Consider the following 22528-nt stretch of genomic DNA (forward strand, 5'->3'; position numbering starts at 1 on the left):
CTGCCGGAGGCCCAGCAGTCGTCTCAGAGACGTTCGAGGTCCAGGGGTCGCTTGAGGGACCGACTGCGGAGCAATCATCACCACCCCTCGGGGTCGGAGTCTTCACACTCTGAATCAGGAATGCGGACGAGGGGGCCGGGGTACCTCCCCCGCTGCTCCGCTGGAGCCTGGGAGTCCCACAGCCTACCTACCTTACCCGGGTCCGTCGGCGACTCCAGCCCTGGTGCAAGATTTTCTTGCTGCCATGGACCGCCTTTTCAGGCCTCGGGCTCCCGCAGGCGCGCCTTCAGGCCCCGCGGTCCCACCTGAGGGTCCTCCCTTGCCGCCAGCTAAATACACTGTAGTGCTCCGTAGAGTAGCTGAGGCCCTTGACCTGCCTACGGTAACTTTGAAAACATCCTCACTTAAGTCCTTCAGCCTGCGGCAAGCTCTAAGGAGCCTCTGCTACCGTTCACTGAGGCATTAACTGATGTGTTAATGAGCACCTGGTCTAGGCCAGCCACGGAGGTCCCTGTGGATAGGAAAGTGGCCAGGCATCATCGCCCGGCCCCGGGTAACCCTCAGTTTTTAACAACCCACCCAACTCCGGAGAGCCTGGTCATCCAAGCCTCCACCTCCCAAAGCAGTGGTGTTGTTGTTGTTGGAGGTTCCATCGATCAATAATGATCTCATCGACAAGCAAGTTGCTGGTTCTTTCTTCTACGATGAGTCAGTCTATATTTTCCCAGTTGAAGGTGGTGTCAGCAAAAGCCTTTCTAGAAAGTGACCTATTTGGGTTCTCTAGTAGTTTTCTCACTTTTCTTGGCATCAAAGTAGGCTCGTATGGGGTCGTCGTGGCAGAGGTTGCCAGCGGGCTTACTGTCAGCAGCAGGGTAATCTTAATTTTTTTTTGTCAGCAGAGAGGACAGTGGTGAAATAGATGTCAGAGAATGTCTATTGTTAAGCTACTTTTCTAGATAATGGGTGCCAGTTGATTTCTTGAAAGTTGCTTTGTGCCTCTTTTTCTCAGGTTCACCTGAGGAAACTTCCTTCGGCCTATGTTTTCCTTTTCAGGACTTGGCGGTATTAGGCCTCTTTTTTAGGTCTCGCCTATGCAGCGCTCACCTACGCAGCGCACGTGCGCTGCATATGAGAACCTTTAGCCGTCACTCTGCTCTTTTTGCATGCACACACTAGTGCTTGTGGCGGCATTCACCTTGCGGGAGCGGGCAGGGGAGCGTCACAAGCACGAGTGTGTGCTTCCATAAAGATCAGACTGCGCGCACGCACCACTCCTGGGCTTGTTAAGCCATACGTTAATATACCGGTGTGTGATTCATTCAGCATGTGCTAGCCCTTTAGCCAATTGGGGTACCAGTCTGTAGTTGCTAGACCTATACCTAAATTACATGTCAAAAATGCAAAATGATGTTCGTCAAAGCGAGAGGAGAGACAGTTTCGTACACATGGTGGCTATGCCATGTCCCTTGATTATGCTATCAAAACTCGCAAAGTGGGTAAATCTGGTTGATCGAAAGGGATGCTTGTTTGTCACAAATATTTATTAACATTTTCCCGCTATAGGAGAATAGGAAAACTAAATCCTGTGCTGTTTTTTTCATCACTCACAGAATTCCCATGTCTTGCATAGTGATCGAAGGATCTTAAAAATATGTTTTAAATGATTTTTGCGTTCATGTTTCTTGCCTGCTTTTTTTCCCTCTAGCACATTTAGAACGTGACACGTAAGCGTTGCTCTTTTTCGGCTGCGCTCCCGATCCTAATTGGAAATCTTGGTGGCCACAAGACATGTTTCCCGCTAACAACGTGTCTTTCAAGGCCAAAAATTTGGGAGTGATAGTGGACTGTGAACTGTCTTTTGGGCCTCACATCTCGTGTCTTTCAGGAAAATGCTTTGGCATTCTGCGGATGCTGAGGAAATTTCTTCCCTTAGTATCACTCAATCATAGGAGAATAATTGTCCAGGCCTTGATTGGTTCTCGACTGGACTACGCAAACGCTCTTTTTCTGGGTCTACCGAAATATCTTTTGACCCGTTTGCAAGTAGTTCAGAACTCGGCAGCCCGAGCTATCTTTGGACTCCCGAGAAGAGCAGGTGCCACTGTTTTATTGAACACCTTACACTGGCTACCTATCTCAAAGAGAATTCTTTTCAAAAGCCTGACCGTGGCCTTTAAAGCTTTACACAGCACCGGCCCTAAGTACATTGGAAAACGTCTTTCCCGGTATTTACCTAGCAGGACCCTGAGGTCATCCTGTCTGTCCATGATGACAGTTCCCGCAATTAGGCGTGCAAGAATGGGAGGTCGGTCGTTTCGCTATTTAGCACCAAAGGCTTGGAACGATCTACCATTATCCCTGAGGCAGGCTCCCAGTCTTCTTGTTTTTAGGAAAGACCTGAAAACGTGGCTCTATACGAAATAGATCTCTTTTCTTTTTGGTTTCTGCATCTTGCTGTTGTGTGGTTGTTTTTATTTGCTGATATTCTTCGCCAAAGCGCCGGGATGCTCCATGGAGTAGCCGTGCGCTATAGAAGAATTAAATTAACATAACATAACGTTGTTTCGGGTCGGTCTGCTGTGTTCTGCTTTCTGCTGGACTTGGGTAGTTCTATTTTAGCAGCGCTGTGTGTGTCTCCCCTCATTACTGTTTTATTTCAGTCTCCCTGCTACTGCCTCGAATTCCACAGCTGCTGGCCGGGATGATAGCAGAACCCGCATTCCTCTCTGAGTACACTATCTTTGCTGTGGAGGATCCCAAGCGGCCTAAGCCACAGACTGGCAGCGCGGTGAGTCCCGCCCGCCGCCGCCCTGCTCTCCCCGCCGCAATGCCTGTAGCTGTGGGACAACAATAATTCTAGGACGCAAACTAGTACTGCTGCTTCTGGCTTCTAGTTTCACAAAGGTCTGTAGTGCAGCCCCTCTTCTCTCGTCCCTTGACATTTAACCCGTAATAATATTAGCTCTGCTATACCCACGTATGCACTGACCTTTTAACAAAAATACTAACATCGGCCTAACTTTCATCAGCAGCCGTTTCCTGCTCTATGACAACATAGTCATGGATGCAGTCCTAAGCCTCGACGAAGACACACTGCTTTCTACAACTGAGGTAAGTGTACAACCCCCGCTGCTACGAGCTCTTCAGCGTGCAGAGAGTGTGTACTGCACCACGATCACAAGTGTGTTCAACTTGTCTCTCTGTTGAGTAGGTTCTCTCCTCACTTCGCCGTCAAGCTTTCTGATTGTTGCTTAGCTTCTCCCTACGCTCCTTTTCTCTCTCTCCTTAAGTGCTTCATTTCATGTTCTTCCTTCTCTTCCCTCTCTCGGGTACTACTTCCCTTGACTCCTCTCTGTCCATCTTTCGATCGGTCTTTCTTTTCGCTCGACTGTCTCTTGAGCTGCCCGCTTCCCCCGACCCCTGCTCAGCCCCTCCACTTTCTTGCCACCTTTTCATTTCCTTTCCCCCTTGTGGTTTCTTTTTCCCATCCCTCGCTTCCTTGAGTTACTCCGCCTCTTCCACGGTTTGCTGCCTCTCACCCTTCCTCCTCCACAGTCACATCATGTTTCTTCACACACTTCACGTCCTGCACGGTGTCTCATGTGCCGTCATGCACCCACACCCACCAATAAGAGGACATGTTACACAGACTTCACATCGACACAATGCAGTGCAAGATGGACGCTTACACCACCCACTAGCCCCAGTCAATGCACTCACTTACCACCATGCTGGGCACCCTGCAAGCTAGACATCCCAGATACCCCCTATGCACATCTGGAGTCCCCAGGCCACACCCAGAAAAAAAAGCTATCTTATAGCGCATTGAGCGATGGATGATGTAGTGCAGTGAGCTTAAATCATGGCACTATGTGAAGGGTGCGTCCCACCATCATCCATTGTATAACAGGGCTTTTCCACCATTAGAGTTTGGCTCACTTTTGGGACCTTATAAGTATTTAGCTATGCAGCACAATATCGTTGGTGCAGCAACATCAACTGTTGCATGGTTACACACTTATAAGGGCCCAAAGGCAAGACCTATTGGCTGTGCCAATGCTTGTTCTCCCTTTCCTTCAGCAGACTCATAAAATCTGGTCTCAAATTCATCCAATGAGGGTTTAAAAATCGTCTGTTGGATTTTTTAATTGTTTAGAGCCAGTAGGGTTCAAATGTACATAAAAAAACAAGAAAAAGGTTACAAAGTTCACTTACCTGACTTTAGGCAATAGCAAAGCCCTAGAACTAACTTCCACACAACATGTAATAATAATCACAGGCATAAACACCTGTGGGGAGGGGTGACGCAGAAAGCACTTTAACCTCATTGGCTGGTTACTTTAGAATGCAGTTGATGTGCTAACAAAGTGGACACTGCTAACGGCCTTCTTAAGCAGTCAGTGCCTTGCACTACTATGTTAAAGCTACTGAGGGAATGAAAAATGTCCTAGTAACCATGACGGAAAGTTTCAATTCTATTAAGGACGCAGAGGCGAGGATTATTCTCATCTTTCTTTATTTTCCTATTCCCAGCACTTCAACTTAACATTTAAAAAACTTCAAGTCCCATGAGACCTGCAGTTCAGGGGCTATGCACAGTCCACCAATCAGTATGGCTGACAAGTGTGTGCTGCTGCCAACCCCTTTACTCTTTCTTGACTGCGACCTTGAAATCATTGAGGCTTGTTATTCCGTCTTCGAACCCTCAGAGCCTAGAAGAAACAAAATATGGAAACTAATTAATCTATTCTCCGAAACCGTGAATCAAGTAGAGGGTACTGTAAACACACGTTACTGTATCAACATGTCAAGCACAATAAGCAGGTGTGAAAACACAGTACAGCAGCAAACCATTGTAAAGACAAATACTTATCCCAAACATTGGGAAATCCTCTTGGTGAATCTCAAATAACTCTTGGGGTGGGTATAGGTCTCTTGGAGTCTCGGGTAGGAATAATCCTCGCATCAGCGTCCTTAATAGAATTTAAACTTTCCGTCATGGTTACTAGGAAATTTTTCATTCTAGTTCAGGACCAGAGGAGAGGGTTATGCTTGTTCAAAGCTTATCCACCACCAACGATGCTATATTCACGACTGGTTTAAAACAGAATATTTTAAACATCGAGTCCCAAGACCAGTCTGCGGCATTTAGGATATCAGAGTCTAGCACCAGTGAAAAGCTTTCGAAGCCATTGCACTCCTCACTGAATGCGCAGCAAATTGCGAGGCATTATTACCTGCTTCTTGCACATCTATCTAACCCAACGGGCTATGGTTAGTGACGAACCTGCCTTGAAGGGCTTCTTTAAGGAAATCCATAACTGAAGCTCCCCAGGAGGGCGAGTCTCTTCCGTGATACTTTCGTATTCCTTGAGTCATCTAACTACAAACAGCTTCGGGGATTTATCGAATGCTGGGTAGGACACAATCCTGGAATCTGACTTAGTGCGGCACATAATATGGAAAGTGACCCCTTCAGGTGCAAAAACTCTCCCTGAGATGTCCAGAGCTCAGACATCGGAGACTCAACGGCAGGACACCAGGCATAAAAACATAGCCAGTTTGGCTGAAAGTTCCTTGTGGGACAGATACTTGTTGAGCTGCCAAGATTGGAACAGATGCAGCACCCTATTAATGTCCCATAAGGAAGAATACCTAGACTCTGGAGAGCTCGAAAGGCAAATGCCTCGCAACAATTTGCACACCAATGGATGCTCACCAACCGGTGCTCCTGCGACCGGGAGATGTCCGGCTGAAATCGCGGATCTATAGGAATTAATAGTCCGTTACGCCAGGCTCTGAGTCGCAAAAGAGGCCAAGAAATTCATAATGGCCATGAGATCGTGATCGTTCCAAAGACACCAACCACCCCATCTGCTGACCTGTAGCGCTTATTAGTGCGGTCGGCTCAAGCTGGTCCTAGTAGAGTTTGAGCTTCTGCCGAAAGGCCTGAGACTCTCCAGCGATGCCCGAAATCCGCCAAGCTACTAAGGGCATTCGGACTTGCTGGAGGAGAGGGTGTGGACCGCCCTGGGGATCTCTCAGAAGGAAAGGATCTCGGGGAAGAAGGATTGGAGAATCCCAGGAATGTTCCAGAATTACCGGGAACCATACTTGAGACCTCCAATATAGGTTAATCAGAAGTACCCTGGTCTTTTGTCTGCAGACCTGTGCTGTGAGCCTCATTATCATGGTGAACGGAGGAAAAGCGTATCCCGCTCCCATGGACCAATCCTGAAGGAAAGCGGCCGTTGCCATCACCAGAGGGTCCGGTTTCCAACTTTAAACCGCGGAAGTTGATGGTTCAGCCGGGACGCGAAGAGGTCCACCGAGAACGGGCCCCATGTATCGTGGAGTCTCTGAAAAAACGGCGGGTGGTGCTGCCAAAGGCTCATGCCCGCTCAACTCCTGGAACACCAATCCACTATTAAGTTGGAGGCTCCTGGAAGATACTCCGCTGTCCCCGAGACATTGTGGGATTGGCAGAACGTCCAAAGCTTTTGATTTTGTTACCCCGAGGTGGTTGATGTATCGGACTATCGATAGATACATTGTCCATCTTTAAGAGCACGCTGCAAGACCCTGTCTTTTATCTCCAACACCGGAACCCTGTCAATAGTTCCAGGCAATTGATGTGGAGTTGACGTTTGTCTGCTGACCACTTTCCTCCGGTAAAGGAGTCCCTGCACCGAGTCCCCCAGCCTGATTTGCTGGCATCGGACTATCACCAAGTCCGGTTCGCAACCGAATATGGCCCTGCTGTTCCAGGCATCCATATGATCCAGCCACCACCTCATCGCCATGCGCACTTCCTCCATCAGGGGAACCTGATCGGAGTATTGTAGACCCTTGCGGAGGTGCAAGGCTTCCAGGCGTTACAACACTCTGTAATGGAGGGGGCCCAGGGAAATCACATGAATCGAGGAGGCGAGAAGGCCCACCAAACGGACGATTTGTCGCAGAGAGGTTGAGGTGCGATTTAAGACTCGACGCAGTTTCCTGCGGATCTTGGTCATCTTCTTTGCGGGAAGACTTAAGATACGAGAAACCAAGTCTATGATGAAACCCAGGAAGATTATCTGTTTGGAGGGTGTCAGGAGCGACTTTTTGGAGGTTTACGGTCTCCTGCAACTGCTGAGAGAGACAGTGAGGACACTGCTCCAAAAGCAGGATGTCGTCCAGATAGTTAATAAGGCAAAAGCCTTTCGCTCTTAACGTTTCCACCACTGGTTTGGGAACCTTGGTGAAAACACCAGGGGGCCGAAGACAGCCCGAAAGGGAGTGAGGCGAACTCAAACACCTGTTTTTTCCACAAAATCAGTAGGAAACGACAATGCGGAGGAAAAATGGGGACTACCAAATAAGCGTCTTTCAGAATTAGTCTGGCCATCCAGTCGTTTGGCTGGAGGAGATCTCGGAGCAGATGTATGCCCTCCATCTTGAAATACGGTAGATCTGCCATTGATTGAACTCTTTTAGATTTATGAGTGGACGCTGGTCGCAGTCCGGCTTGTCTACGAGGTAGACATTGCTGAGGGAATCCCCTGGGGCGAAGATGCGTGGGGACCACAGCTCCTTTTTGCAACAGATCCGCTACCTCCTGATCAATGAGTTCTGCCTGATCTAGAGCAAAAACCAGCAGCCGAGGGCGAAGCTCCTCAACGGGGGAACCGTAGAACTCTATATGGAACCCTTGCACTGTCTGTAACACCCAGGAGTCGGTGGTAATAGTTTGCCAATTGTGTACAAAAACCGCCAACCTGCCACCCACCATGAGAAGGGGAAAGGGAGAAAGGCTCATCTGAGTTAGGCATAGACAGGCCTCTGGGTGCTTCTCTGCCGCCGCGGCCTCTGAATCCCGGACGGGATTGGAAGAACTATTGACGGCCCGGATCCTGGGCTTTCTTGCCGGTGACTCATTGAGGCCCTTGGGTGTAGAAGCAGCCGATCGGACGCCCTCTACCACGACCGGCCCAACAAAAACTCTCAGTTGGAAGACCTTTTTTATGGAGGACTGCGCCTTATCTAATGAAGTGAACGTGGCAACAAACTTAGTGAGCTCCTTGATGAAAGGGTCGCCAAAGAGACCCCCTTGCGGCACTGCACCTGCCTTGGACAAGGAGAGGTCACCCAGCTTAGGGTCGACTTTCAGGAGGAAGGAGCGCCTCCATGCTGTAGAAAGGGCACAATTAGCGTTGCCTAGGAAGAGAAATTGCGCGCTGGACCCAATTAGGCACCCTTTCTGGAGAAAATGGGGTGCACTTGGCTTCTTCCGTTAATTCCAGGACCTTGGTGATGGGGCCAGTTATGTCAAGTAACTTATCCTGACACGACTTCCAGGATCGATTGATCCCTTTTTTTGGGTCGCAGATGTACTTCTGCACAAAGGTCGCCATCCTAGGGTCAACTTCGGGAGTCAATGCCACTTTGCCCGGTAGGGCAGGGTGCGGACACTCTAACCTCCTTTTCAAGAGGTTCACGCAGGAGGCTGGCTACAAACGCCAAAACTTTGGGAAAAGGGGTTCACTCTGAGGAACGGGAATGGTCCTCAGGGACCAACATGTCCAAGTCCTCCTCCTTGGCGTCAGGGACTGGGGATTCTACAGGACACCATGGTCTGGATGGGCTTGCCTCGTCCGTGGATTCCTCCCCCTCCTCTTGAAAAGTAGAGGGTTCGCGGGCCTCTGGGAGAATAGGCTGGGATCCCTTATCTGGTCTGGCCAGAAACGCTTTCTTGAGGCCATCAAAGGCGCCTAAATACATGCCAGATGTGCTCTTGTGCTTTGGAGGGCATTGGGACTGGCACTTGTAGGAAAACTGCATGATGCGCCACTCAAAAGGTCCCATGGCAGCTGAGACTGTCTGGTGGATTGATGCACCTACTGCGTCACAAAAGTCATCGTTGAGGGGAATTACCTCAAGGGAATCCTCTTCAGTATATTCTTCCTCCATGACAGGCAAAGAAGGGTGTCGTGAAGACAAGCAGTAAGTACCCCAGGCACTTAAATCGCTTGCTATATTGCCACAGAGTGCTAAGAAAAAGGTGAGGGCAATGCACTTTGAAGTGATTAGAATCACAGGCTTTAGGTACCCTAAACCAGTAACTTTGTATTGGGGAAATGCTTTGGCATGAGGCAGAGACTACATTTTGGGCACTCAGGAGTGCAATAATGCAGACTAAGTAGGTCCCCAGGGGCGACTCACCCTTTGTTCAAAAGATATCAAGCTCCGGGCCCGCCCCCGATCAGCGCTCCACACCGCAATCAAGGAAATATTCAAATCTCGCCAGACGGCGTTTCATACAGACTCGCTGAAGAACGGGTGTAGGGGAAACCGGTATTACAATACTAACCCACGCGCGTGGGCGTAAGGGCTTCCAAAAGCACTGAGGCGGTGGCGATAGGGAGGGCAGGGCGTCTGTCTCATTCTCGTTGGTTCCGCCGCGAAAGCGCGTGATGGGAACCAACGACACGGACACGCACCCCCTACCTCAAAAGGTGTCTACTGCACTATCCACTGGAAGCGGGGCCGCAAGTGGAGCGGGAAAGCTACCGCCGCCCCCACGAACGAGACACTGCCAGAGAAAAAACACAAGTGGTACAAAACTCAGCACAGCGCGACATTCACAGAATTAAATGTACAATGCGAAACAACAAATAACCATGAAATTTCCCTTTCCCAGACGAGCGAGAGGAAAACAAGACTTATCTGGTGCGAAGAGCAGGAAAGAAAGAGATGAAAGGTGTTGGCAGCAGCACGCACTCGAGACCCACAGGACGTACTGATTGGTGGACTGTGCATAACCCCTGAACTGCAAGGCTCATGGGACTTGAAGTTTTAGAATGTTAAATTGAAGTGCTGGGAATAGGAAAATAAAGAAAGACGAGCATAATCCTCGCCTCCGGTCCTGACATAGAATTCCACTTCCACGACCGGTAAGGTTTCAAGCATGTGAATCAATGAAAGTGCCAATTCTGCAAAGCCCCCTTTTAAACAGATGGAGAACAAAATAGGAATCTACTAGTTATGTCCTTGGCTGTTGAACAAAGACACACAAAAGTATTAATATAGACAAAAATAGATTTGAATAAACAGTTATGTTTTTAGAATCTTCCTCAAAGAGCTTAAAAAACACAAACAAACACCATGCTGATTTTGATGGGAAAGCGCAGTCTTCCAAGGTTCTTAAAACTAACCAACACCGTGCTGATATTGATGGGAAAGTGCAGTCTTCCAAGGTCCTTAAAACAAACCAACACCATGCTGATTTTGATGAGAAAGTGCAGTCTTCCAAGGTTCTTAAAACAGCTGGTGTGAATCTTTAATGTGTATAGTGTGTGAATTTTGTTGGGGCACAATTTCCTGTTTTTATTTAATGTAGTTCATGCTATTTTAAGTGGTGTTTCTCAGCCAACTGCACTACTGTATTAACATGCGAGCTAGCCAGGAAACTAAACAAGTTAATATTGTTATTTTAAGCGGGTTTCCTTTTGACTGGTTTTTGAACTTGAACATTTTTTAAATCAGTATTCCAGATCTTGCAAATGTATGGACATGATGTAGAATTATGCACAAGTGCAAAGATGTTGCAGGATCATGCTTAGGCATATTGAAACTTTTATTAACATCAAGGGAAATTCTATGGTGAAGAATAGAACACATCAATGGTTTCTGTATAACAAGTCAGATTTAAAAAGGCTGGCCACAATATGGAATAGCACCTTCCAAGAATGCATGGATGCCAAGTCTAGGAGCCAACACAACCACTTCATGGAGCCAGAGAGAAGATGAAAACATTTAATCGACTGAAACTAGAAAAAATTAACTGATTTGATTAATTAATCAACAGCCTTTTGACAGCAAAAAAAATCTGAGCATGCAAATCTATTTAAGAACACAGCCTGAAAAACAAACAGCCACTTTCACTTTAACTTGATATAACTCACCTTTTGTTGGCAAAGTGAGGATCTCTGGTACTTGGAGACCCAGAGAATCAAGTGGTACTTCTGTGTATTCCTTATTGCTTTCTTGGAAGTCAACCTCACTTCCTAAAAATAATTAAATTATACTATTAAAGTACAATATTTTAGTACTTTGGATTAAGAAAAAAGAAAAATGCAATTTAGCAATGGCGCAGAAAAAGGTTCCATATAGAGTACACTGCAAGCTCCTACTGCAGCTAAATGAGTCGACTTGGTGTCCTAAAAGTATTTTATCCACATTTACAATGGAGATAGGTTACAGCTACTTACTCTGTAATGAAACTAGTTTGTGGATTTCCCAATAGCCTCCAGTGCACTCATGTTACCAAAGGAAAGGCCAGGAGTGTAAGTGTTGATTCCTTCAACCTCATGCTAAGTAACTGTTAGGAGGTATGAAGCTTTTTTCAAGCCGAAAGGTCTTTCTGCAAGGAATCTGACTTCAATCCCCTGCTAAAGGTTCAAGAACTAAAAGACCCACATCTGCAGAGGTTGCGATTACTGTGACTTTCCAACAGCCGAGTTTTCTAGATTGCACTTGAAATTTGGACATTCAGAAAGCGGAGAAAGAGAAAAGGCACAGAAGAACTTGTGTGATCAGTTGAGCATAAGAAAAGATATTGCATTTAGTATTTAAGTTGACTGTTTCTGCACAACCCCCAGCTGCAAGGATACAGTACAAAGCTGTCTTGCTAAATTCGGAATTATGGGGCATGTGAAGATATCTGCTCAACACCTGTCCACAATCAGAGAAGAGTATCCATGTTACTTATTATGCCTGGTTAAAGATACTCAAATGGCCAATTTATAGATTTCTATTGATGGTAGTTTGGAAAGGAAAGTTTGCAGACTTGCATTTAGCTGTATATTAGAGGTGTTTCTCCTTTTAAAAATGCACAGGGAGAATGCCTCCCAATTGGCTATGTCCAGGAGGCCCAGTGACCTCCCGAATCGTGTCATGCACGGCCCGCCAATAAGCCTGAAGTGCCAGGCAGGACCACAGCATGTGCATAAGCTTGGCATCTACAGTGCAGCAGCGAGGGCATTTTATGCCCTATGTAATATGAAATACTGTATATCCATAATACGTGCATTACGAGAGACCTTCTTTCTGGAAGTCGAGTGCACGTTGTCACTCCTTTTCATGGAGGGCTCGCACAAATTCCTCCTCCCATTTGTGGTGGAGGGTGAGGAGGGAGGTAGCTGTCAGTTCGCGTACGGCCAGGTGATGAGGTGGCGTCCGGCCCCAAGGTCAGGATGGCCTGCAGGACCAGATGCGTCACAGGCTCCCCTCCAGAAAGGTCCCACAGGGCCCTACATGTGTGGAGGAGCTGATGCTTAAGTAGAAACTGTCACGGAAGGATTCCTCTCTCTCCTCAGCTTATCTAGCAAAAGGTATAGGATCCTGCTCTGTGAAAAGGTCCCCCACCACGTGAAGGGAGTGCGCAGGCCAGACCAGCATGTCTTTTGTAGTGTAGTAATCTCAACCGTGAGGCAAGCTGAACAAGAACATATCGGGAGACTAGAGAAGGACCATCCGAGAGAGGCGGTGGATCTTAGACATGCATGTCCGTGCCACTTCCACCTGCAGGGGCCAGGTAGTCGCAGGGCGTGAGCCAGGCAGGAGGAGGCACCGGAGAGCAGGAATGGTTAAGAGGCCCGTCCCCTCAGAGGCCTCGAAGTATCAGCTATCTGGCCATCTGTCCAACCAGACAGCCACTGCAGCTGTGCCGCCAAGTAGTACATCTCAAAGGATGGAGCTCCGAGGCCTTCCTAATCAGTCGGCAGCTACAGCTTGGATAAAACCAATTGCCGATGGATTGACCTCCCCCCAGATGCAGAAGACGAGGAGGGAATCCAGCTCCTTTGGAAAGGAGCCGGGGAAACCACTGGGAAGTTCACAGACTGATAGAGGAGGCACAGGAGTGCTACCACTTTCACCACGGCTATCCAACCCACGGGGACAATAGGCAGGGGTGCTCCAGAAACGCATCTGAGCTCGGATGCTCATCAGTGTCCTGCAGAGACTCCCCTCGTACAGGTCGTCAGCGGTGTGATAAAGGCAGATTCCCAGATAGCGAGGGGCCCGGCTCTCCCAGCAAAGACGTGTGGTCCCCAGGATTCCCTCTTGCAGAACTTGCTGTAGGTGAAGTGGGTATAGGGCTGATTTCTCCCAGTTAACTGGTAGCCCTGCCACACAGGCAAACTCCGTCAGGGCGTCCTAAATTTGTTTGAGATCAGATGTGATATTTCTCACATAAAGGAGTAGATCATATGCATATAAAGATGTTGCGTGGGTCCGGTCTGCTAGAGGAATGCCCCAATCCTGGCCCTCCCCACAAAGGTGTAAGGCGAGCAGCTCCATGGCAAGCGCAAACAATAGGGGGAATAGTGGACACTCTTGACGCGTTCCCCAATGGATCGAGAATGGGGATGAGATGAGATGGCACAGGCGTACTCGAGAAGCTGGACCGGAGTATAACAATTTTGTGCAAGCCAAGAGTCTAGGCCCTATTCCCAGCTGGGCTAGTTAAGCAAATGAATAGCGGGTATCAAACGCCTTTTCAAAATCTAGAATAAGGCATGCCGCCCGAAGGAATTTCCTATGCACCTGGTCTTGTATATGAAAGACAGCGGAGATTCTGTGAGGTGCTACGTCCCGGGATGAACCTGTTCTGATCCTAAAGCACCTGTCTCAGGAGGCCATCATCTTGCCCAGGATCTAATAGGTGGCTGCAAGTTTGGCAATGGCCCTGTATGAGTTAAGTAGTGTGGGGTATCTTTCGGGCTTTGGGATGGTGGCCAGGAGGGACTCACACAGGGAATATGGGGGCGCCCTGGCCCATTCCACTGCTGCTTCGTACATGGCAGCCAGTTTGGGTGACAGGAGGGCCAAGAATGTGTGGTAGTACTCCAATGGCAGCATATTCAGGACTGGATATTTACTGCGGCCCAGGTCACAAATCACTTGCTTCACGTCCACAGGGGTGCCTCCAGAGCCTCCTTCGTGGAGGACGGGACTCAGGGGAGAACGACGCAAAACATAGACTTCAGGGAAGGCCATGCTTGAGTCTGGCGGCGCACTGTACAACACCAAGTAATAGTCACAGAAGGCCTGCAGGAAGTCTTGTGTACGGAGTACGACACCCTGTTCCAATATAATTTCGGTAATGGGGAGAGGTTCTGTGTCCTGTCAAGCGAGCCAGGCCAGCAGCCGACTGGGCCGATTTCCCCTCCCGGTGCATTCTAGCCACATAGGCAGAGAAATTGTGTCCTTGAAGGCTTTCTAGTCCAGCATCCACTTGCTGCAAGGTGAGGGCGGGGTCTGTGTATGCCGCCTTGCTAAAGTCCGCAAGAGCTACCTCAGCCCTGCTAATGTCCCTCCTGAGGGTCCTGCAAATCCCGGCAATCTGGCGGATGCAGGCCCCCGACACAACCACTTTAAAGGCATCCCATTCCATCATTCTGGTGGACGCTGTGTTGTGATTTTCTGCAAAGTATTGTTGTATGCAGTCTTCTTGTTCCCTCCAGAACACCTGATCTTCGAGGGAGTCTCGCAGTAGCCTCAAAGCCGGCGTAGGGGGCAGGGGGTGGTGCCAATCAGACATCCAGAACATCCACATCGTGGTCGGAAACTATCCTGCCCAGATAATCCATGTGCTAGAGTAGGGGGACCAGCGACTGAACAAAGAAAATGGTCCAGACGTACCAACAGGTTGTGTGGGGCTGAGTGAAAGGAGTAAAGCCGGGAGATAGGGTGATGTACCCGCCACATTTCAGCTAGGGAACAGTGTTGCGTCCAATCTCGTAAGTGCTCTTCTAGCACAAGTGGGGAACACCTGGGTAGCAGGGGGCAGGAGTGATCAAGCTTAGTGTCTAGAACACAATTAAAGTCCCCTCCCAGGAACCACAGTAGTGTCGCATATCGCGCAAGGATGGCTGAAAGTGTGTAACCCTTTCAAAAGGTTCCTTGCAGAGTGTAGATACTCCCCAAACATAGAGGATGACCATCCACTTTACTCTCCAAACAGGCATAGCGCCCCTCTTTATCCAACTCCCGATTGAGCGCCTGCAGGGGAACTCCAAGGTGGACCCATACCAAAGCCTCCTGCAAATAAGCCAAGTATGTAGTGGCGCAGAGTTTGCCCCCCCTGCCCCAACGTCTATACAGACAGCCTAGCTCTTTCACTAGCAAGTGTGTCTCCTGGAGGAAAATTAACTGCGCTTTCTGCCGCTTGTTATATGAGTAAAAATTGCATAGTGCTTTCTAGCAGTGTGCTGCCCCGGATGTTGAGGGTAAGATATCAAATGTCAGAGGCTGGGGTCATGAGCTAACTGAAAAGGTGAGTGCCTACGGCAGGAGATATCTGAAGAGCAGCCGTTCCAGCCATACTTCATTATGCAGCAGGGAAATAGGGGTATGGAGAGTGTGAGATAACTTCTGCAACTGGGTAGGGCTAGAATCCCAAAACTGACAATTTGGCAGTCTCTAGTATATATTCTCTAGAGTATCATGGATGGAAGAAAAGAAAGTATAGGAGGAAACATCTGTCCTTTTAGAGAAATTGGCAGCCTATCAAAGTCTAATATAAGGTAATGTAATCTGCCAAGCGTAGACCGTACTGCAGCAGGCAGCTGGCACCAGCAATATAAACAAGCATTTACAATGCAATGGTTTTGCCTTTGTTAAAATTAGAGCTATTGGCATTGCTCTTGACATTATTTTTATTTATGTTTTTTTTAAACATAAATAAATAACATTGTCATTTACAATGCCAATAGCTTAATGTCTTGCAAATGACACACACAAACACCCACAGAGAGCCCCCCCACACACACACCCAGAGCCCCCCACACACACACACCCACACAGAGTCCCCCACACACAGCCACACAGAGCCCCCCCATACACACCCACCCAGAGCCACACACACACACCCAGATCCACACACACACACCCACACACCCAGAGCCACACACACCCACACACCCAGAGCCACACACACCCACACACCCAGAGCCACACACCCCCACACACCCAGAGCCACACACCCCCACACACCCAGAGCCACACACACCCACACAGCCAGAACCACCAAGGTCAGCCTCTTGTGCTAAAGAAATGGCCAGGAAGGACACAATTTCAGATTCTCGCGTTTGTAACTCATTTACAGAGGTCCCAGCACTTCTAGACATCTGCGTGCTTCGTGCCATGACTTTAAGTGGCCTTCTGGTTTGAGGTGTAGGGCAACACCCGTAGTCAGACAGTTTTTACCAGTGTTATTAGACAGACCTTCCTAGCAGGCTGAAAGCCCCATTACAGATCTGTGATAGTCATGTTAGCGCTACACCTTGAACCATGAACCGAAGAACACAGATGCATGGCCTGAGGGTGGGAATACAGAGGACGCTGCCTACGACCTTCCAGATAAGGGGCTGTTGCAGAAAAAACATTGATTGGAAGGTCTGTAGGATGGAACTGTACAAATATAGCACATACTTCCCGGAAATGTAAGTGAGTCTTCTTCAGCCCTTCAGGAGAAACAAAGGCCTGTACCATACAGTAAACTCGAGATTCCCTGATTAGACATTACTTCTAAGCTGGTGGTTAAGTAGTGTCAGACTCGTATGTATTAGGCATGGGAAAAGACATGCAGCGGGCTTCCTTGAAAGCAACACAATGTGATGTCCTGCACAGTAGTGCAATCCTTTGACACTGAAAGTTATTGTTTGAACCCACCTTTTATATTAAATACGACAAACTATGCCCATTCAGTTTTTGACCTCGTAGCAGTGACCGTTCTCTCGTACTTGTACTTTCACAATAAATGTACAGTAGCCTTTTTGAACATTGCTAATAATGGGCACTGCAGTCCGGTAATAAAGAGACCAGTGCGAAATGGTAGTATGCCCTTACTGAAAGTAATGATTATGTGCATTAAAACCATCGCTATTAGACCTAAACGCACTGGTGTTATAATTATTTCAACCCAAATTCGAATTGGCAACACTTCTCTTATCTTCCTCCACTAACTGCCAGGGTACATCATACTTACTCAGAAACATAAAGCATGGATTGGAGATGGCATGATTATACACTCCTTGGCCTCTCCCACTGAGACATCTAACAAGTAATACGAATGGCAACTAAATTATAGCAGTATACCGTAAAAGGTTTCCCAACAGGGATACATATTTACCCCCAGAGAAAAAAATATATAGCTGAAATAGGACAATTACACTTAGAAGTTTTTCATTTGAAGAAAAAAAATCGTTGCGTCATACGTATTTCAGCCGATGCCTGCATTTGTTTTCACTTGTCGCTTGTGTAATCTGGGCTGGAACTTAATGGAGGATGAAAATCACAATCTCTCCTTTAAACATCTCATCCCTGCAATTCGACAGTACCTAATGCCCTATTCATGTCCCCTTTCTTATGTATGGGCCGTATTATTGCCCCTTTCCAGGTATCAGGGAATTTCCCAGTATCTAGAATAATTTGGAACATGTTTGCGAAGAATTTAGCCCACCAGTCTGGATGTGTTTTGATAATCAGTGCTGGAAGGTTATCAGGGCCTGCTGCTCTTGTGAGATTCAGGCCCTTTAGCGTTTTTTTAACCTCAGTGACTGAGAAGTCGGGTTTCATATCTATTACCAGACCGCTCCAATCTGTGTACAGAAGATCATTGTGGCTAACTCTATCAAAGGCTGCGAATGTCATTCTATTTCCTGCTTTCTACCTCTTAAGTACCACCTTTCACCACCACTCTCCGTCATTCTTTAGCTACTTTTTATGCCTTTATTTCTGTCTTCTTTCCATTCTCTCTTTCTTTTCTGTCTTGCTTGTCTTTCTTCGTTGCCTTTCTTCACCTCTGTTTTCCTCTCTTTCTATGTTCTTTCTTTACTTTTTCTTTCCTTGACACTGGGCGCAAGGCATCTTTCACCCTCCATGTAGGGATAGCAGTCTGACCTCTACAAATGTGTAGTGGGGGGTGTAAAAGTATGGTCTAGAGCCGAGGCCTGCAGTGAGAGCAGCTGGGAGAGAGGGCAGCTGTGGGCAAGACACGCACAGGCCACCACCTGTCCAAAACACACACACAGGGCACACAGTCCACACAGCAGCTCAGATAGCAACATACACACACACACAGAACATGCACAGCAACACTCAGCACCACACACACACAAACCACTACACAACAAAGCACACAATAATGCAGATAGTAACACAGAGAAACACAAATAACACGCAGAATACAAAGCAACATCCACACAACACCCAGTCTCTCTCTCACACGTGCACACAAATTCAGCACAATTTTAATGTGAGCAACACGTTTTAGAGAAATGCAACACAATCCTTCATTAATGTGTTTGTGTTTAGAATGAATTTCACACTGACTCACCTTAAACCACATAAGCATACATGTTAGACTAAAAACATACGAGGCTTGTCGTGGACGGCTTAGTCACACAATCATTAAGTCGTTTAGTGCACTGTTCACTAGTGTGTGGGCCAAGGTATATTTTTGGCAGGTTTTAGTAACAGCTTCTAAACAAATAGCGACTGCACAACACTCATAACTGAACAGAAACACAAGCTGACACGCACAGGGTGGACCCTGCCCGCAAGGCCGAGCTGCATTCTAAGGGAGGGGGGCACCAGAAGATACTGGATCTCACAGCCCCAACCCCACAGAGACAGCCCCATAAGCATCTGGTGACCCCCACCTCCCAGAATCAGAAAGCTATCTCAGGAGAAGTACAGGCTTTGGAAATAACAAGTCTGGGAGACACGCACAACACCACGCCCCGCCCCGACCACCCCCCAGATCCGCGGTTCTGTCTGGGTATGCACTGTTGACTTTTACTTGCAATAATTGGGGTTCAACAGCCACAATAAGGGATAAAGCGCTTTCGGGTGTTTATTTTCAAGGTATTGACGGAGACGGAGACCTCCCACCCTGGGAATGACAAAAAATACCCAGGATACACCTGGGAGAGCTTCCTACACCTCCTGGGAGAGGTGGGTGTGGTTCCTGCTCTGATCATGCAGTATCTGGGGGTGCAGGGGGCCCCGGAGGGGGCTGGGGGGGGGGTCCTGCTCCGAGCATGCAGTATCTGGGGGGTGCAGGCAGTGGCACCAGCGCATTGTGTGATCTGCTGCAGAGGGCCTGTTTGTCTTCAGGCGCAGTGCGCCGAACTTTCCGTGAGTTGTCAGGTTGTATGAAATACAAGGATACAGAAATACAAAAATTAATACATATAGAAAACTAAAAACCAGAAGTAAGCCACGCGGATAGCACGGTGGGTTGATCCACCTACTCCTAATAACGCGTCCGTGAAAGCTCTGGTCTCGGGTTCGACACCCTGAAAGGCCGACTCGGCTTTCATCCTTCCAACCTAAATATACCCGCTGGTTTTAGTCATATAATTCGCCTACCATGCAAAGCGCCTAGTAACTGCCCGAATGGTGGCGTGCGACATAGGGATGCGACCATGAGCAAATATTTCACATTTTAGGGGTGAAATGTGTTAACATCCACGTAAAATCCGAATTTTAAAATGGAATATAACATAAAAAGGAGTGGGGGCGCAACCCCCAACATAAACACATATGTTGTGGAATTATTCCGTGCACAAAAAATGTTGTGAGTAGTTTGTTATAAATGTGTTACTTTTCATTGAGGCCCAAAGAATATATTAAGAAAGCCGCACTCGGCGGTGCAGTGGCGCATTTAAGCAGCGCTGCCGAGGTCTTACAAAGAGCCCGTCAAGGCGCTTTTAGAGGTTGTTGTTGTGTTGTTATGTTTATGCCGACGGGTGTGTTTCTGTCTCTTTTGTGAATCTCACCGGGTCCCCTGGTGTGGGATTAAACCACTCTTCTGCTCACACTCACGGAGAGCTCGGAGCGAGAGAAAGACATTTATAGCCTCGGAGTCCGAGGGCAGAAGTGCGAGGTTTATGTTGCGTTATTTACCGTTTATGAATAGCGGCGGTATTTTATTTAATCATTTTGGCGGTAAACAAACGATGCTGCTGCGGAGGTGGAAGGCTGAAGCCCGTATTCACAAAGAAAGTAGTAAACCGGTTGTCACAGTTTTACACCTACACCGCAGTGTAAATGGAATACTTTCTGGAGTTCACGAACACGCCCAGGAGTACACATTGAGAGCTGGGATAGGCAGAGATTTCCAATGCATATTCCTCAGAAGGTCACGCGGCATTCCCAACAAGGAAACCCGACACGTCAGCAAAAAAAAAAAGGCAGGTCCCGGCAATGCCGGACCAGATTCGGGGGCGTTCCCGGCTTTCGGCTGACGTCGCGTGACGTCGGCAAAAGCCAAAGAATCTCGGGAACGCCCCCGAATCTGGTCCGGCATTGACGGACAGGCCCCTCGTCCAATGGCTAGGCTCCATTTATGGAGCCAGCCAATGAATGACGAGGGCCGACCCAAACCCACACTACAGTTCTCATTAGGTTTTCGCCTGCGCGAAAAAGATGCGCAGAGCGCATCTTTTCGCCAGGCAAAACCTAAAAAGGATGTTGAATGAAGACTTAAATGAGAGTGTCCGCTGTCTGTGGAGTAACCGTCGGCAGGGTCTGCGAGTCGGCTCGGGAATCCGAGTGAAGAGAGTCTTCTTCCAAGGAGAACAGTTATGGGTTCCTGTCACAGTCTGTGACCGCAGGGTGGGGGCTCAGATTTGCTGCCTCTTGGATGGCTTTCCGGCAGTCTGCTATTATCGGTTACAAGTCGGCGAGCCAGCGAGAAATACGGGAAAGTGGGTTTCACTACCCACCCGCATCCCTTTTCCTCTTTCTTCCGCATCCGCACGGTAGGTCTCATGGCCCTTCTGAGCACCCGGTGGGGTCAAGCAACAACCCCCCTCCCCCATGTTCCTCCAACCAATCCTATGCTTTCTTGGGATCAGTGAAAAACAGCATGGTCCCACCGGATATTACCTGAAGGCAGGCAGGTAATAGCAGTGAGTATTGCACCTCCTGCTGCCTAAATCAGCGCTTAACCTCCAGGAAATAGGAGCGCTGGCTTTGGACGGCCCGGGTGTATTCTGTGAATAACATAACTTTGTCCTCCACCCATAACGGTCCTGATGCTCTGGCCGCTCGGAGTATTGAATTCCTGTCCCTGAAATGTAGTAAATTCACCAGCATTGGGCAGGGAGGGGAGCCCGGGAGCAGAAGTGCCCGCTCCAGGGAGTTGGAAGCGGTGAGCTCAGTGGCATGGGTGAACGATCAAAACCGGTAGTCCAGGTAGGCAAGAGGGTCCATCCCCCTCGATGCCCACTGGTAGACCCATGTGGTGAATTTTGCTTTTCTGGGAGCGGCCCACTAAATCTTCCTCCCAGTCTGCCACCCGGGCTTGAAGGCCAGCAATGCCAGAGAGTAGTGGGAACTGGATACCTTCTTGCTGAGTGCTACAGTGCCCCAGAAGCCTATCGCAATCTCTTCTCTCTGGCACTGACCAGATCTTGTGTTAAGGCTCTGGCTGGGTCAGGTGCCAAGGGTGTATAGTTGAGGCAGGGATCGCCCCAGGTGCCACCCCCTCCCTCCCCCCCAGCAAGAAGATTCAGTTTGTCGCAGGCTCCCCACACTCTCAGCAAGTGGAGACACATGCACCTGGTTGTATGTAGTTAAGATGTAGAACACTGACTTTTCCAATGGGTACAGGAGGAGCCCAGGTCTAACAGACCCACCGTTGGTTGGAGGGGAGGGGCGATTTCTCGGGCAGGGCCTGGCTCCCGGGCCAGTCACCACCAGCAGCACAGTTTCAGAGGGGCAGCAAGTTGCCTCGATTGTGGCACTAATACGCCTCTCAGGACAGGTGGGCAGCCCCCCCCCCAGTCTCCATTAAATCAGCAGGTTCAGTTGAATTGGTAGCCGGGGAGGGGCATGCATCGCCCAGCGGAACAGATCTAGTCTTGGTAAGCCAAACTATCCCTCCGCTGCCCCACATCACCACTGCAGACCTTCCAGTAATGCACTCTTGGCCGGGGAAACTCATGTGTGTGATGTGCGTCCCTGCTGCTCTGTCTCAGGGAGGTGAGGCAAGCGCCTTGGTTTTGGCGACAGACCACCTCTTGGAACAATTATTCAGCAGGCGAGGGGGGACTCCGCCGGCCTATGCTAGAAAGGCAAGGTCCTCAAGGAGCACCTCCGCTGTAAAGCAGGTCTAGAAGCAGTCGGAGAAAGCTGGGTGCCTCCACTCCCGCGCTCTGCATTGGCCGCCTCTAATCTCAGGTCTCACCCATCGGGCCCGGGGGGAAGCACGTCACCTACTACGCTCCTCACTCTTGGCACCACTTCCAGGTCCGTGGCCCGACACTCCTCCGCAGGGTGCTGCAACCAGTTGCGGATCTCTGGCCCCGGCCGCTCCCAGCTCACTTGTCGGGCCTCCCCAGGCAGGTGGGTCACAGGTCAACACCCTCGCCTCCTGAGTCCGGCTGCGAGACCCAGGGGTCGCCGAAAGTGGCAAGGCATTGATGGGTCAGTGTAGGAAGCTGGCTCTGTATATATTATATTTGATGAC

The 22528-nt window shown here is 48.9% G+C and overlaps 1 protein-coding gene across 10 annotated transcripts in view; it reads right to left on the bottom strand.

Annotated features, from left to right (window-relative positions):
• EHMT1 (euchromatic histone lysine methyltransferase 1) overlaps positions 1–22528 on the bottom strand; it is a 984283-nt gene that overhangs the window by 519508 nt on the left and 442247 nt on the right. For all 10 annotated transcript variants that reach the window (XM_078642016.1, XM_078642018.1, XM_078642009.1 and 7 more), the window contains one exon: positions 10947–11048. In XM_078642016.1, the coding sequence (XP_078498142.1) occupies positions 10947–11048 (102 nt within the window). The remainder of the gene's footprint in view (positions 1–10946; positions 11049–22528) is intronic.

Source organism: Lissotriton helveticus, chromosome 5_1 (genome assembly GCF_964261635.1).
Source record: "Lissotriton helveticus chromosome 5_1, aLisHel1.1, whole genome shotgun sequence".
Classification (NCBI taxonomy): domain Eukaryota; kingdom Metazoa; phylum Chordata; class Amphibia; order Caudata; family Salamandridae; genus Lissotriton; species Lissotriton helveticus.